This window comes from Aedes albopictus, chromosome 2 (assembly GCF_035046485.1).
Source record: "Aedes albopictus strain Foshan chromosome 2, AalbF5, whole genome shotgun sequence".
NCBI lineage: Eukaryota > Metazoa > Arthropoda > Insecta > Diptera > Culicidae > Aedes > Aedes albopictus.
Genome location: NC_085137.1, coordinates 428,301,381 through 428,316,057, shown reverse-complemented (window position 1 = coordinate 428,316,057; position 14,677 = coordinate 428,301,381). Strand labels below are relative to the sequence as shown.

Below are 14,677 nucleotides of genomic sequence, written 5' to 3'. Positions count from 1 at the left end.
AAGATCAATTGAAAAGGTATAAGACACATTCTACCGCGATGTTACAACGTTTTGACGTCTTTTCTTTCAGATTTCCCACTATAACTTAATGGGAATTTAGAAGGAATCCAAACATGCAAAAATATTTGAGGGCTTACGATCGAATTTATGAGTTATAGTGAAAAATTAAAACGTTGTAACGTCACGGTAGAATGTGTCATAGGGGCTGTCCATAAACCACGTGGTCATTTTTTTTGGGACTTTTCACCCCCCCTCCCCTCCGCGTGGTCATTAGTTCATACAAAATTTTTTATTTGTCCATAAAAAATGGTCATTGGCCGAACCCCCCCCCCCCCCCCAATGACCACGTGGTTTATGGACAGCCCCATAAGGTATTATGACGGTTCTCAAAACCTCTACAAGACTAATTGGTAATCAAAATGTTATTTGGACTGTAATGCACTTGAGACTCTATGAAACCCCTGAAAACGCCCCTGAAGCATGTGAAACGCGATCCTAAACGTCATCAATCGCCTTGAAACGCCTCTGAAATACGCTGCAACACAGCGGAGAGCCTGTGAAGCCCCCTAAAACGCCTATGAAACCTCCGTGAAACTCGCTTGAAAGCTTTGAAGCCTCCACAAAACCCTCTGAAACCTGATGAAACGGCCAGAAATGGCTTGAAACGCGTCTGAAACCAACCTTCCTTACTTCATTGAAAGACCTCTGAAACTCCACATGAATCCCCCCAGAAAATTTCCTTGCCACTCGCCTATTTTAAACTTTTTTTTGTAAATAACTTTGAAAGCCATTTGGTCGGGGTTCTGCTAAACCGAACCAAAGACCATTTTTTGAAAAATTGAGTTTTCTTAACCATTGGATGAAGAAATTGATGATCCTCCTTCCATGTAAAAATACAGTAATTCTGACAGCTCTTCGTGGAGTAAATTCAAAATTTCTGTTTGGCAGAACATACAAAAAATAAAATTGCATCCAGCCAGAGTGAACTGTAAACCATTCCATAGAATCAGCGAAATGTTCCAGTTTTGGTCCAGATGAAGAACATTTCAAGTTCTGCTCATCGCTGTCAAATTTCTAACTTCTAACCGACTCATAGTAACAATCTGTGAGAGAATTGAACACGTTTGGATGGTGCTGATTGCCATTTTTCCAAATCACATTCAGCCAGACCGAACCAAATCTACTGCATTTTAGAATCTATTTATTCTCAACAATACAAAAAATCATCTGGCTTTAAATACCTGCGTTATGTCGACACACCTCATACTGATAATTTAACACAGAAGCCGTCATTGAACAACAAGGCTAATAAGAATAATAAAGCTTGAAAAAAATCAAACACTTGGTTCACTTTGGCTGATCGAAAAATGGCGTTTTCACGAAAACCATGCTAGAGAAAAATATTTAGAACTTGATTCAGACTTAACGGCAGAGCTAGGCAAAATGACCTAGAGGTAACGTACTTGGTTATCACTTCCAAGTTCCAAGTTCGAATCTCTTTAATTTCTTTGATTTTTTTTTTGTTTTAAGGACTGTATCGGAAATTAACTATAAACGTTCAAAATTGCCTGAAAAATAAGCTGTTCGAAAAAAACATAACTTTATTTTTGGAGATACTATATAAATCTCTTAAATAAAGAATGGCAGTTCTGATTTTCAAAAAATAATCATTTAACTTGGACTTTTATCTCAAAGATTGCACATATGTTTTTAAAATTTTGGACACCTCCTAAAAATTTAAAATTGCGAGAACTGTGGGAAAATATTCAATTTTTTCTCTCATTTTTCCGCAAATATATTCTTTTCCAGAATGCTCATGATACAGGAAAATTATTTTTATCAAGAAAAAATCCCTCCGCAGTTTAGGGCAATTCTTGAAAATGAAAAAAGGCCATTTTTCGAGGAACTCCTTTTTTATACGTCTTCAAAGAACGATTACGCAAATAAAAAAATACGTTAAGTTGAAAATTTGCATTTTTTTTTCGATTGGGTTTGTATTTAAATCTATTGAAGAGGTAGTTTTACCAGAGAACGGAATTTTATAACCTCTGAAGATATTTAAAACAGAGCGTCAAAGTTCGACCAAAAAGTAGGTGTTTTTGGGAAAGACCGTATTCTTAATGTTGGAGGTTTTTCTATCCAAAATAAGAATTTTAAAAGTCGGTTTTAAGTGATATGTTATGTGTACATAACTGCTAGTAATAATCATTATTTTTTAGATTTTTCCCCGTACAATTTTTTTTCGCTACAAATGATTGAAACGTTAAAAAAATTCCAAAAAAATGCAGTTTGTACAGATTGTTATTTTGTGTGGTATACTCATAGAGCCATATTTTCAATAATACTAAACATTTTCCAAATTTCTTCAAGCTGTTCTAAACTTAACTATATTCTGAAGATTTCATAGAAGAACCGGAATAAAAAGACCAACCGTGCTTCGAGATAGAGCATTTTGAATGTTTATAGTTAATTTCCGATACAGTCCTTAGTTCACTTTGGCAGATCATTTCCATGGTTTTCTTCGACCAGCATAAATTTAAAGTACACACATTGCTCCACTTTCACATCTCAGGACCTGTTACGTTAGATAAAGTATTAGTCTATTTTGAGCTTTTTTATTTCGTGTGCAAACCCCAAATTCAAATCCCAAACGTCGAGCACAAACTCACTGGGAACACTCGCTTGAAATCAAAGAACGGGTAGCAAATTTTCCTGTCAGCAGCCACTGAACGAGAACCAGCTGCATCCGCCTCTCCTCGCATCACAAAGGAATTTATTCACAAACTGGCAAGTGAACGAGTTGCCAAGCTCCTTGCCGGAGCCGTCACGAGTGTTGTGCGCGGGATTAACTCGGTCGGCAGGAAAGAACAAGTGCGGTGTATAAAAAAATCGAGCATAGAACCCCATCCGTAGCGTCGATATCATCGGTGCCGGGATTCGGCCAACAAATTCCTACTCGTAAAAACGCCAGCAAAGTAGGCGGGCGCAATTCGTTCGGAGACAGCGCGGTGGATATTAGATTCCACACGGCGGCGAAAAGAAATTCCACGACGGCGACGCTCGTTTCGCTTCATCGACGATCCGAATTGGGGCAACGAAGAAGGCGAGCAGAAACGAAACGCTAAGTGTGGATCATTCCTTGCTCTAAGGTGAGAAAAATCGTCAAGAAAAGACCGAAAACAATCAGTGAATAGATACGTTGCATTTTCCAGCTTGACCCAACGCATTGGGCCTCAGTGCGCGGAAAGTGATTGGCGAGTAGTCTCGCGTCTAGTGAATTTCAGAGCCTACATTATCACCGCATTGCGTGGCCACACATAACCTACTCCAATCGGGCGATCAGCGGAGCTCAACAGCACGGTCTCCAATAGTGCGGCAAGTAGCATGCGGACGAGTACGACCGGGAGCAACTCTGTTGGTGAGTTCTTATTGTTACTATGCTAGAAACGAGAATTAACAGTTGCGTTTCTCGCAGATCGTCCATGCGTCCAACAGAACGACCTCTACGATCGATAATCCGATTGTCTGTGGGAGCGGCGTGGAGCCAAAAAGCCTTCGAAAAGAAGTAGGTGCCCCATCCACGCGTTTTATGAAACTCGATACTAACTGGAGACATTGGTTAGGGCTTTTCTTCCACAGCCTAAAACTGCGTCAAAACGGCACGGCCGTGAGGATCGATTCACGCTGGTTCAGGGAAGGACGAGACACGATCGCGACTGCACATATCGAGGCCGGCAGCGTCGAGCGCAAAGCAGGAGAGGAGACTGCACAGTGACCGGGAACACGATTCCGGTTTCGCAGAACGGCCTGGAGGCGAGGCCAACGCAGCAGTGCGGAAGCGAGCTGGTGAGCACTTCGACAGAACCGCGATGATGCAGGTGCGTGAGGCGGAGCAAAGAAGAGCAGTTTCGGCGAAGAAGATGGGTGCACCCGAGAAGAAATCCGTGAGTACCGAAGAGAAATGAAACAGATGAGGAAGAAAGCAGATAGAAGTAGGGATTAGGAAGAAGGAAACAAATGTTTGAAGGCATGAGAAATAAACGGTTTGTACACTAAATTGCTAATTTGTGGCGTATGAATGTTGCTAGCCGGTCCGATCCTTGCCCATTTTCACTCAGCGAGATCGTATCACAACATTGGCGCCCAACAAAACGAACCATTTTAGTTTGTGGTTTGTAGATTTTAGAATTTGTGTTCTGTTTGTGGCACAATTCTGTTATTTTGTAGCACATTTGTAGAACCTACCACATTTTTAGTTTTGTCTAGTTGGCTAATTAAGACCTTTTGGATCATGGATCCAGCAAGCCTGTTAGAAGAGGAGATCAGTTACGAACTGGCCTTGCGCCACGTAAACAATCTCGGAGCACTTCCTCGCAGGGCTAGAGCCGTTCGCTTGCGTGCTCTTATGCAGGAAGATGAGATAAAAGGAATACTTTATGACAATTCCTCCCACGTTATGGATGTGGGGGACAATATCAGTCAATGTCAATCTCGCGTGCGCGAATTAATACCCGAAGTGGAAGCAGCTTTGAAGCGCGGTGATCTCCCAGCAGTTCGTTTACTACGGTCGCGGTTAGTGCACTATCGGGACAGACTATCCATCGTGGATCCACCGGTAGCTTTCCTCGACACACACGCAGCCGTGGCGCTTTTAGTGCAGTTTTCCCTGGAAGATGTGGACGATGCGCTAGGAAGAACGAAGAAAAGTGCCAGACCAGTGAACAGTGACAGTGCCAACAGAAGCAGTACCGGTGCAGTTCCAAAAGGGACCACACAATCTTCGACCGTGACTGAAGGAGACTTCCTAGGATTCGACGAGAATGGAAATCCAGTCAACCATTCGGGTACATCGAATCAAGCGTCCATCATTCACGCTGAGCGACAACAGCGACATACAGCATCTCCAGTGACCGATCCGATAGCAGCTAGACCTCAACGCGACAGCTCAACACTCCACGACAACGAGAGAGGCGCTGCATCATTGGAAGCCATGCGTACCACGCGAGGAAGAGGTTGGAGCGCGGTTGGTCAGCGAGTCGTCCCGAACAACAGGTTTGAAGCGCAGAAAAACTCCAGCTGGCGAGAACCAACAATGAGCAGCACCATTCCACCACCGCCATATGAACCGATAAGAACCGAAGCGGGCGAAGCTGATGCGAGAGGTGACTACAACCAACTGCGGACCGATCTACTGCGACAGCTGAACCACAGGCCACAAGAACACGTTCCAAGACCGCTGTTAGAAGAAAGAAGAACGCTGAAGGCCATCCATAACTGGCCGTTCAGATATAAGGGCGAGAAGGATGGGTCGTCGCTGAACACCTTTCTGCAACGTGTGGAAATTTTCGCTGCATCGGAAGGAGTAACGGAGGATGTGCTGCTAAGGAACGTCAAACATCTGCTTCTGGACGACGCGCTCAACTGGTACAGCAGTGTTTACGTATCGGGAGAGTTGGTATCCTGGGACGATTTCAAGCGGCTGATCAGGCAAGAATTCTTGCCGGCGAGCTACGCCTACATTCTGCGGGCCGAAGCATACCATCGCTTGCAGGGCGAAGAAGAGCCGTTCTCCAAATTCTACCAGGATGTATCCACTCTCTTCCAATACGTGGATCCACCGGTGACAGATCAAGAGAAACTGTTCATCATCAAGAAGAACATGAACTCAACGTACGCTCCGATTGCCGCATCACACCATTCCATACGTCTGCTGGTGAAGGCGTGCAAGGAACTAGACGAACTCCGGAAACTACAGCATCATCAGCGACGGATCTCGCTACCGTATGGGGCACTGATTGAACCAGCGCTGGCTACACCGAACTCTTCGCTACGTTCATCGAAGCCACAACAGCCGCTCCAAAGGTTTGGAAAGGTCCACGCTTTGGAAACGGAAAGCTTTCACAGCTATGGAGAGAGCAGTTCGCAAACAGCCTACGGTGCAGAAGCAGAACAAGTGTCGCAGGACGAAGAAAAGATGGATCAGCGGATGGAAGTCCTATTACAACAGGTGAACGCATTGAAGCTGAGATTCGACCGTCGAGAAGCAGTAGGAAGACAGTCGCCCAACCAACAGTTCCCACAAATGCCAGCGAACAATCCTAACAACCATCGCCAAGTTCCTGAAGCAAACAACGCTCGCGATCCACCGGCGGCGATGATTTGCTGGAACTGTGACGAAGGGGGACACCGGTTCATGGACTGCGCCAAACCCCAGGCAGTACTGTTCTGCTATCGCTGTGGACAAAAGGGATTCTCGTTGCGAAGTTGCCCGACCTGTCTTCAACGCTCGGGAAACGCGCAAGCGGGGAGCCAGTAACAGAGGGTAGGACATCCTCGCCTCAATTCGACGATCCCTCTACAATTCCTGACCTAGTTCAGATCAACTCACTGATCATCAACCCCGACAACGACAATCGTCCGCACGCAGTGGTAGACATACTCGGGAAACAAGTTACCGGATTACTCGACAGCGGTGCCAACTGTTCGATTCTAGGAGGCGACAACGTAAAGATGGCGCAGGAGCTAGGCTTGCAGCAAATAGCTCTGGTAGGAGGCATCAAGACGGCAGACGGAACTGAGCATCGCATACAATCGTACACCCGATTGCCGATAGCCTACAACAACAAAAATGAAGTCGTGTCGATGTTGCTCCTTCCCACGTTGCCGACCTGTGTGATCTTCGGGATGAACTTCTGGAACGCGTTTAGCATTAAACCTGTGTGCTGCACGATAAACCTGGAGGCTGAAAAGGAGGTCGCGCCGCAACAAGAATCCATGAAACCGTTGTCAGAAGAAGAGAAGCAGATACTGGACGAAGCCATAAGCCACTTCCCGAAGGCCGAACCCGGAAGACTCGGAAGAACAGACCGTTACGTACATCGAATCGACGTTGGAGAAGCGAAGCCACGTAAACAGCGCTACTATCCCATGTCCAAGTACGTTCTCGACGAAGTGAATAAGGAGATCGACCGGATGCTGGAGCTCGACGTGATAGAAGAGGCACTATTCTCGCCGTGGAACAATCCGCTGGTTGCCGTGAAGAAGAAGACCGGTCAGTACCGTGTCTGTCTAGATGCCCGTCACCTTAACTCGGTGATGGTTAACGAGGGGTATCCCATCCCACAGATATCGGCAATCATGAACAACCTCAGCGGATGCACCTACATCTCGGCGATCGACCTAAAAGATGCCTTCTGGCAAATGCCATTGGAAGAGAAATCCCGGCCGGTGACAGCTTTTACAGTCCCGCAAAGAGGTCACTTCCAGTTCAAGGTCGTCCCCTTCGGACTGTGTACAGCGAGTCAGGCTCTGGCACGGCTGATGACGCACATCTTCGCCGACCTGGAACCTCACGTATTCCACTACCTGGACGATATAATCATCTGCTCACGCACCTTTGACGAGCACATCAAGCTGATGAAAGAAGTGGCAAAGCGGCTAAGGGACGCTGGACTGACGATCTCCGCCGAAAAGTCGAAGTTCTGCCTGGAGGAGATGAAGTACCTGGGATATGTGCTGAATCAAAGCGGATGGAACGTAGATCAGGAGAAGATTGAGTGCATCGTGCGTTTCCCAGCTCCGCAATGCAGGAAGGAGGTACAGCGGTTTTTAGGAATGTGCAACTGGTACCGCAGGTTCATTGCGAACTTCTCCAGAATCGCAGTACCGCTGACAGAGCTGACGAAGACGAAAACCAAGTTCCGGTGGACGAAAGATGCAGATGACGCGTTCCTGAAACTCAAATCAGCCTTGGTAGCAGCACCAGTCCTAGCGATGCCAGATCACACGAAACCGTTTGCCATTGCATGCGATGCGAGCGATGTAGCGATTGGTGCGGTACTGACGCAGGAGACAGACGGGGAAGAACATCCTATTGCTTACTTCTCCCAGAAACTGTCCTCGTCAGAGCGAAAGTATTCTGTGACAGAACGTGAATGTTTGGCCGTCATCCGGGCAATAGAGAAGTTCAGAGGGTACGTAGAGGGCACGAAGTTCACGGTACACTGCGATCACTCTGCCTTGAGCTATCTGAGATCAATGAAGAACCCTACAGCACTCATGAGTCGCTGGATACTCAGATTGAACGCCTTCGACTTCGACATCAAATACCGGAAGGGAGAAATCAACACGGTACCGGATGCTTTATCCAGAATTGTCAGCACGATGGTCTTCGCTGCAGATGCTTCCGTCGATCAGTGGTACCAGAAGTTAACGGAACGAGTGCAGCAAGACGGGGCTAAGTTTCCGGACTTCCGTCTGGTGAATCAAGAGCTTTACAAGAACTGCAGCTGTAGGAATGAAGAAGGCGCGCTGACACACCGGTGGAGGAAGGTTGTCCCGCTCAATCAGCGAGCTGAAGTGATTGCGAAGTTCCACGATTCAACATCAGGAGCGCATCTCGGATTCCAGAAGACTTGGCAGAAGCTGCAGAACCACTTTTACTGGCCGAAGATGATGGAGGACGTCGCACGGTACGTGAGGGGATGCGAGACATGCAAAGCCAGCAAAGCGCCGAACAGAACAATGATGCCGAACATGGGTGGTCCCAAACCTGCCCGTGTACCTTGGGAATTGGTGTCGGTCGACTTCGTAGGTCCTTTCACTCGCTCTCGTGCCGGAAATACGGTGATGCTCGTCGTAGTGGACTGGGTGACGAAGTACGTCATCGTTCATCCGATGAGATCTGCGGACTCCGTCAAAATGGTGGAATTCCTAGAACAACACGTCTTCCTACGATACTCTCGACCACGGATCATTCTTTCGGACAACGGCAAGCAGTTTCTGTCGGCTGCCTTCAAAGCGTTGATCGCCAAGCACAACATCATTCACATGAAGACTGCGTTCTACTGTCCGATGGTGAACAATGCCGAGAGAGTGAACAGAGTCCTCATAACCTGCATACGAGCCCTATTGGATGAAGATCACCGAGGCTGGGACGAAAACCTGCAAGCGATCGTAGCAGCCATCAACGGAGCGAAGCACGAGGCGACCGGTGTCAGCCCGCACTATGCGAACTTCGGTAGGGAGCTGATACTGCACACTGATCTGTATACTCAGCAGGAGTTGAACACGCCCGACGATCCGAAAGTGGCGCAGGACGTACGGCTATCGGCGATTCGTCGTATCCACCAGTTCATCATCCGGCGCATAAAGAACAACCACGAAAAGACGAAGCAGCGATACAATCTGCGGACACGCGACATCGTTTTCAAGGTTGGTGATCTCGTCTGGCGTAGAACCTTCACGCAGTCTTCCAAGGTGGATCACATCAACCGCAAACTCGACTCCAAATTCGCTCCGGCGACGGTGGTGAAGATCCTGGGAAGCAATCTCTACGTGCTGGAAGACGTGAAGGATGGCAAGCGAGGACAGTATCATGCCAAGGACATAAAGCCAGACTAACGAAGTAATTCCACAAGCTATGTAAGCAGCAACAGCTGTCAACTACGAATTATCTTCGGAGAATCACCAAAATACGCGAAGCGGTCAAGATTCCATGGTGCAGAGCGAGAAACCAGACAACGCCCAAGGGTAGCAGAAGGAACGCAGTGAAGAAGAAAAACAACGCGCTCCGGAAACACGGAGGACCCTGACGGTGCTGCACCGCACAAGAATCATCTCTGCAGTGGAGTCTAGTTCGTTGTTCAGCGGCACTCATCAGACAACGGAGCCTAGGCAATCTCGGATTAGCTCCCAGTCGAGCTCCCAAACCAGGTCGAGCGTCCACAGTCAGGTGTGATGAGCAACAACTTTCATAAACTACCTCTCCACCTTGACCATTATACAGCTATGTACGCAAATTCGTTTGTCGACAAGAACTTCGCAAGAAGTAAAAACACGCTATGCGGTCAAGACAACGGTTCATCAGCAGCGAGAATCAGCGGCACTTCAACACTTCTATCGCGCCAAGAAGTGTACCGCGCGCCGTTCGCGATCGTGAGAAATCGCACCCTGCATCTTTGGAAACGGGGAGCAGGGATCTCTGCAGTACACCAGCTGGCTTCCGGATAGGAGGAGTGGAGAGTCGGAGATCGACGACCAACAATCGGTTCGACGCGGCTCGAAGCTTACGGCCACTATCGGGCGCAGCGGAATCGCACCTGGGAGTACTGGGAGAGGAGGAGTACGTAGCAGCGCCTACGGCAGGCGAGGGAGATTGGGACCCCGAAAACTATCCAGTGAGTAGGGAGGCTCCAAATACCGGAAATTGAGACAACGCGATAAGACTACAACCTACGGCAGGTTCGGGAGATTGGGACCCTGAAAGCAACTCAGCGAGTAGGGAGGCTCCAAATGCCATAAACAGCGACTGCATGAAGCCTACGGAGGGCTCGGGAGATTGGAACCCTGAAAGTTGGAGGATGGCCCCAAATACCAACAGAAGTGTCGGCACAGCGAAGGTAGGAGGACACAGCCGGCGAGGGAGATTGGGACTCCGAAAGCTAGTAAGGTGACGCCAAATGCCATACAACGGACAAGCTATGCAGACAGCGAGCAGGGAGCTGTTAACGACGAGCCTACGAGCCACCGAAACACGTCTTACGGCAGTGGCTAGAGGACCAAGATCTCAAGCGAAACCTCGCCGTTCCTTGCAGCACAGTGGACCAACACATCAGAATCATCTGTCGCACACGGTCTAAACCTCAAACACAACGAACCGCCAGACAGTGAGGGACCCTTGGCAGTCGACCACGGAGTTGAAGGACCTGTAGCTTCGCCGCCGATCATCCGATCGGGCACCAAAACTGCTGTGGAGAATCCCACCGAGTGACATTGACAAACTTCCAGGCACAGGTCTTGAACTAAGTGGTAGTCGGTTGCATGGGGGTCACTACGAAAAACTTCCATAAAAGCAACGCGACCGGGGGGCGCGGTAAAACCTCCTTTCTGGGCTCGTAGTGATTCAGGACGACCAAATCCGACCTTTACTCAATCGTGACTGACAACATCCACTGTAAACGTTCATATATTAGCCAACACTAGCCGTAATTTTCGTTACATGTTTTGATCTTTAGTTTTATTGTAGCTCTTAAAACTAGAATAGATCATACTGAGTGTTTTGCCACAGGAACGGCATAGCACAGAAGATGGGACAAGAACTAGCGCAGAGACATTTGCTCATTTGTGAGCGTTCAGATCACCTTTGGCAGGACTTGCTGCCGTTATGTTTGTTTTGATTATGTTTTGAGCTTTTGGATCTGGCGAACAACAAGGTTCGCGTTTGTTAGTTTTGGCTGTAGTTATCAACATCTTGAGGTCTGCTCGAGCGATAACCATCAGATCTGCTCAAGTCTCTCTGCGACTTCTTGAGGAAGTGAGTCTGAGAGTTTTTTGTGAGCTGCCTGTCAGCGCTCACAAAAAACTCTGCGCCTGTGGTAAGGTTGTGTTACGTTAGATAAAGTATTAGTCTATTTTGAGCTTTTTTATTTCGTGTGCAAACCCCAAATTCAAATCCCAAACGTCGAGCACAAACTCACTGGGAACACTCGCTTGAAATCAAAGAACGGGTAGCAAATTTTCCTGTCAGCAGCCACTGAACGAGAACCAGCTGCATCCGCCTCTCCTCGCATCACAAAGGAATTTATTCACAAACTGGCAAGTGAACGAGTTGCCAAGCTCCTTGCCGGAGCCGTCACGAGTGTTGTGCGCGGGATTAACTCGGTCGGCAGGAAAGAACAAGTGCGGTGTATAAAAAAATCGAGCATAGAACCCCATCCGTAGCGTCGATATCATCGGTGCCGGGATTCGGCCAACAAATTCCTACTCGTAAAAACGCCAGCAAAGTAGGCGGGCGCAATTCGTTCGGAGACAGCGCGGTGGATATTAGATTCCACACGGCGGCGAAAAGAAATTCCACGACGGCGACGCTCGTTTCGCTTCATCGACGATCCGAATTGGGGCAACGAAGAAGGCGAGCAGAAACGATACGCTAAGTGTGGATCATTCCTTGCTCTAAGGTGAGAAAAATCGTCAAGAAAAGACCGAAAACAATCAGTGAATAGATACGTTGCATTTTCCAGCTTGACCCAACGCATTGGGCCTCAGTGCGCGGAAAGTGATTGGCGAGTAGTCTCGCGTCTAGTGAATTTCAGAGCCTACATTATCACCGCATTGCGTGGCCACACATAACCTACTCCAATCGGGCGATCAGCGGAGCTCAACAGCACGGTCTCCAATAGTGCGGCAAGTAGCATGCGGACGAGTACGACCGGGAGCAACTCTGTTGGTGAGTTCTTATTGTTACTATGCTAGAAACGAGAATTAACAGTTGCGTTTCTCGCAGATCGTCCATGCGTCCAACAGAACGACCTCTACGATCGATAATCCGATTGTCTGTGGGAGCGGCGTGGAGCCAAAAAGCCTTCGAAAAGAAGTAGGTGCCCCATCCACGCGTTTTATGAAACTCGATACTAACTGGAGACATTGGTTAGGGCTTTTCTTCCACAGCCTAAAACTGCGTCAAAACGGCACGGCCGTGAGGATCGATTCACGCTGGTTCAGGGAAGGACGAGACACGATCGCGACTGCACATATCGAGGCCGGCAGCGTCGAGCGCAAAGCAGGAGAGGAGACTGCACAGTGACCGGGAACACGATTCCGGTTTCGCAGAACGGCCTGGAGGCGAGGCCAACGCAGCAGTGCGGAAGCGAGCTGGTGAGCACTTCGACAGAACCGCGATGATGCAGGTGCGTGAGGCGGAGCAAAGAAGAGCAGTTTCGGCGAAGAAGATGGGTGCACCCGAGAAGAAATCCGTGAGTACCGAAGAGAAATGAAACAGATGAGGAAGAAAGCAGATAGAAGTAGGGATTAGGAAGAAGGAAACAAATGTTTGAAGGCATGAGAAATAAACGGTTTGTACACTAAATTGCTAATTTGTGGCGTATGAATGTTGCTAGCCGGTCCGATCCTTGCCCATTTTCACTCAGCGAGATCGTATCACAACAGACCTCAGGACATGCAAGGACATCATTTTACATAGTCACTCTTGCTCTTTGCCTGCACAATGCACATGCACCGCCCATAAAAAAAACATAGGTGGGAAGGGCTGAGCTGGGAGGAATTCTGCCGTTCATATTTCAAACTATTTTGAGACCTCCGCGGTACCATACTATACGCGCCCTCTCTGACTCATGTAAAGGATTGTGAGTGATATCGATTTCAACTTTATAGACGATGAAGGGCCCATATAGCCGAGGCGGTAAACGCACGGGTATTCAGCATGACCATGCTGAGGGTGACGGGTTCGATTCCCGGTCGGTCCAGGATCTTTTCGTAAAGGAAATTTCCTTGACTTCCTTGGGCATAGAGTATGCCTGCCACACGATATACAGGGGTTACTCAAAATAACTGGGACAGGTAAAATTTTCACTTTCCTAAAAATGTTCAACTCGCTGTAACTTTTCGAAAAGTGCATCAAATATTCTCATACTGTATCATACTGTAAGTTCATCAACTAGTTGTGTATCAGTAGTCCAATTTTGGAGAAGATCGGACCATTGTCCACGGAGTTATAAAGATTCTAGAAAAAGGTAAAATTATTCGATAGCCAACTTTGAGCTGTTATATCTCCGGATTCAATGAACCGAATGCAATGAAATTTTGACCATTCATGACTTGTACAATGAGCTATGAAAAACCTTTGACTTAACTTAAAATTCTTAACACGGAAGAAAATTATAACGATTAGATTATTTTTCTAATAAAACACCAAATTATCCAAAACTTCAACATCGTTTCAAAATTCAAGATGCAAATTATAGTTCAATTAATTTCCCTCTAAATGACTTATATATAAATGTGTTTTGAAGGAAAGTTACAACATAGCCGCTAATAAATTGAGAAAGTAATGGGATGCATATTAGAAATTGATAAATTTACTAAAAAATCGTGAAATGAATGAAATCGTTATAACTTTTTCTCTTGTTAAAAAATTAAAGGTAAGTTAAACGTTTTTAAGAGTTCATCATATAAGTCATGAATGGTCAAAATTTCATTGCAATCAGTTCATTGAATCCGGAGATATAAAAGCTCAAAGATGGCTATCGAAAAATTATACCCTTTTCAAGAATCTTTATATCTTCGTGAAGAATAGCCCGATCTTTTCCAAATTTGAACCACTGATACACAACTAGTCGATGAACTTACAGTAAAAATTTGAGAATATTTGATGCCCTTTTCAAAAAGTTACAGAGAGTTGAACATTTTTTGAAAAGTGATAATTTTACCTGTCCCAGTTATTTTGAGTATCCCCTGTACGTGTTGCGGCGGCAATTTGGTGTTTGGTGAAACTGGTAACGCTGTTATCTAATAGGAATCAATTAAATGTACTGGGATCGCTAGAAGATTTAGTAGTAAGATACACGTCGAGTTGGCGAGTTCGTTCCTCTACCGTAAAAAGTTGCTTTCAATATGTGTTTCGATCCGGAGAAAACTCGCGCCAACAATACGCATGCAAAATGGTCATTGGCAGAGGAAGCTCACAGTTAATATCTGTGGAAGTGCTCATAGAACACTAATCTGAGAAGCAGGCTTTGTTCCAATGAGGATGTTACGCCAAGAAGAGAGAGAGCGAGAGACGATGAAAAATCGAGTTTTTTTTACAATCTGAATGGTTTTCTATGAAACAAAGAAACACAATCAGCCACACTGAACTATAAACCATATTCCAATATTTTTG

The 14,677-nt window shown here is 46.7% G+C and overlaps 1 protein-coding gene and 1 long non-coding RNA gene across 6 annotated transcripts; both read left to right on the top strand.

Annotated features, from left to right (window-relative positions):
• Window positions 1-2,581: 2,581 nt before the first annotated feature.
• On the top strand, window positions 2,582-6,317 carry LOC115259199 (uncharacterized). Of its 4 annotated transcripts, none has more exons than XM_062853610.1 (2): window positions 2,582-3,149; window positions 3,238-6,317. In XM_062853610.1, exon 2 carries the CDS (start codon window positions 4,292-4,294, stop codon window positions 6,314-6,316), a length of 2,025 nt encoding a protein of 674 aa, XP_062709594.1. In that variant the 5' UTR covers window positions 2,582-3,149; window positions 3,238-4,291; the 3' UTR covers window position 6,317. The 4 variants fall into 4 exon arrangements, with proteins under 4 accessions (XP_062709594.1, XP_062709591.1, XP_062709593.1 ...); XM_062853607.1 differs by having other exon boundaries at window positions 3,213-6,317; XM_062853609.1 differs by having other exon boundaries at window positions 3,195-6,317.
• Window positions 6,318-11,927: 5,610 nt separating this feature from the next.
• Window positions 11,928-12,344, top strand: LOC109401946 (uncharacterized). Of its 2 annotated transcripts, none has more exons than XR_009997994.1 (2): window positions 11,928-11,957; window positions 12,021-12,344. It is a non-coding gene; the product is annotated as an uncharacterized LOC109401946 (long non-coding RNA). The 2 variants fall into 2 exon arrangements; XR_009997995.1 differs by having other exon boundaries at window positions 12,003-12,344.
• The last annotated feature ends 2,333 nt before the right edge of the window (window positions 12,345-14,677 follow it).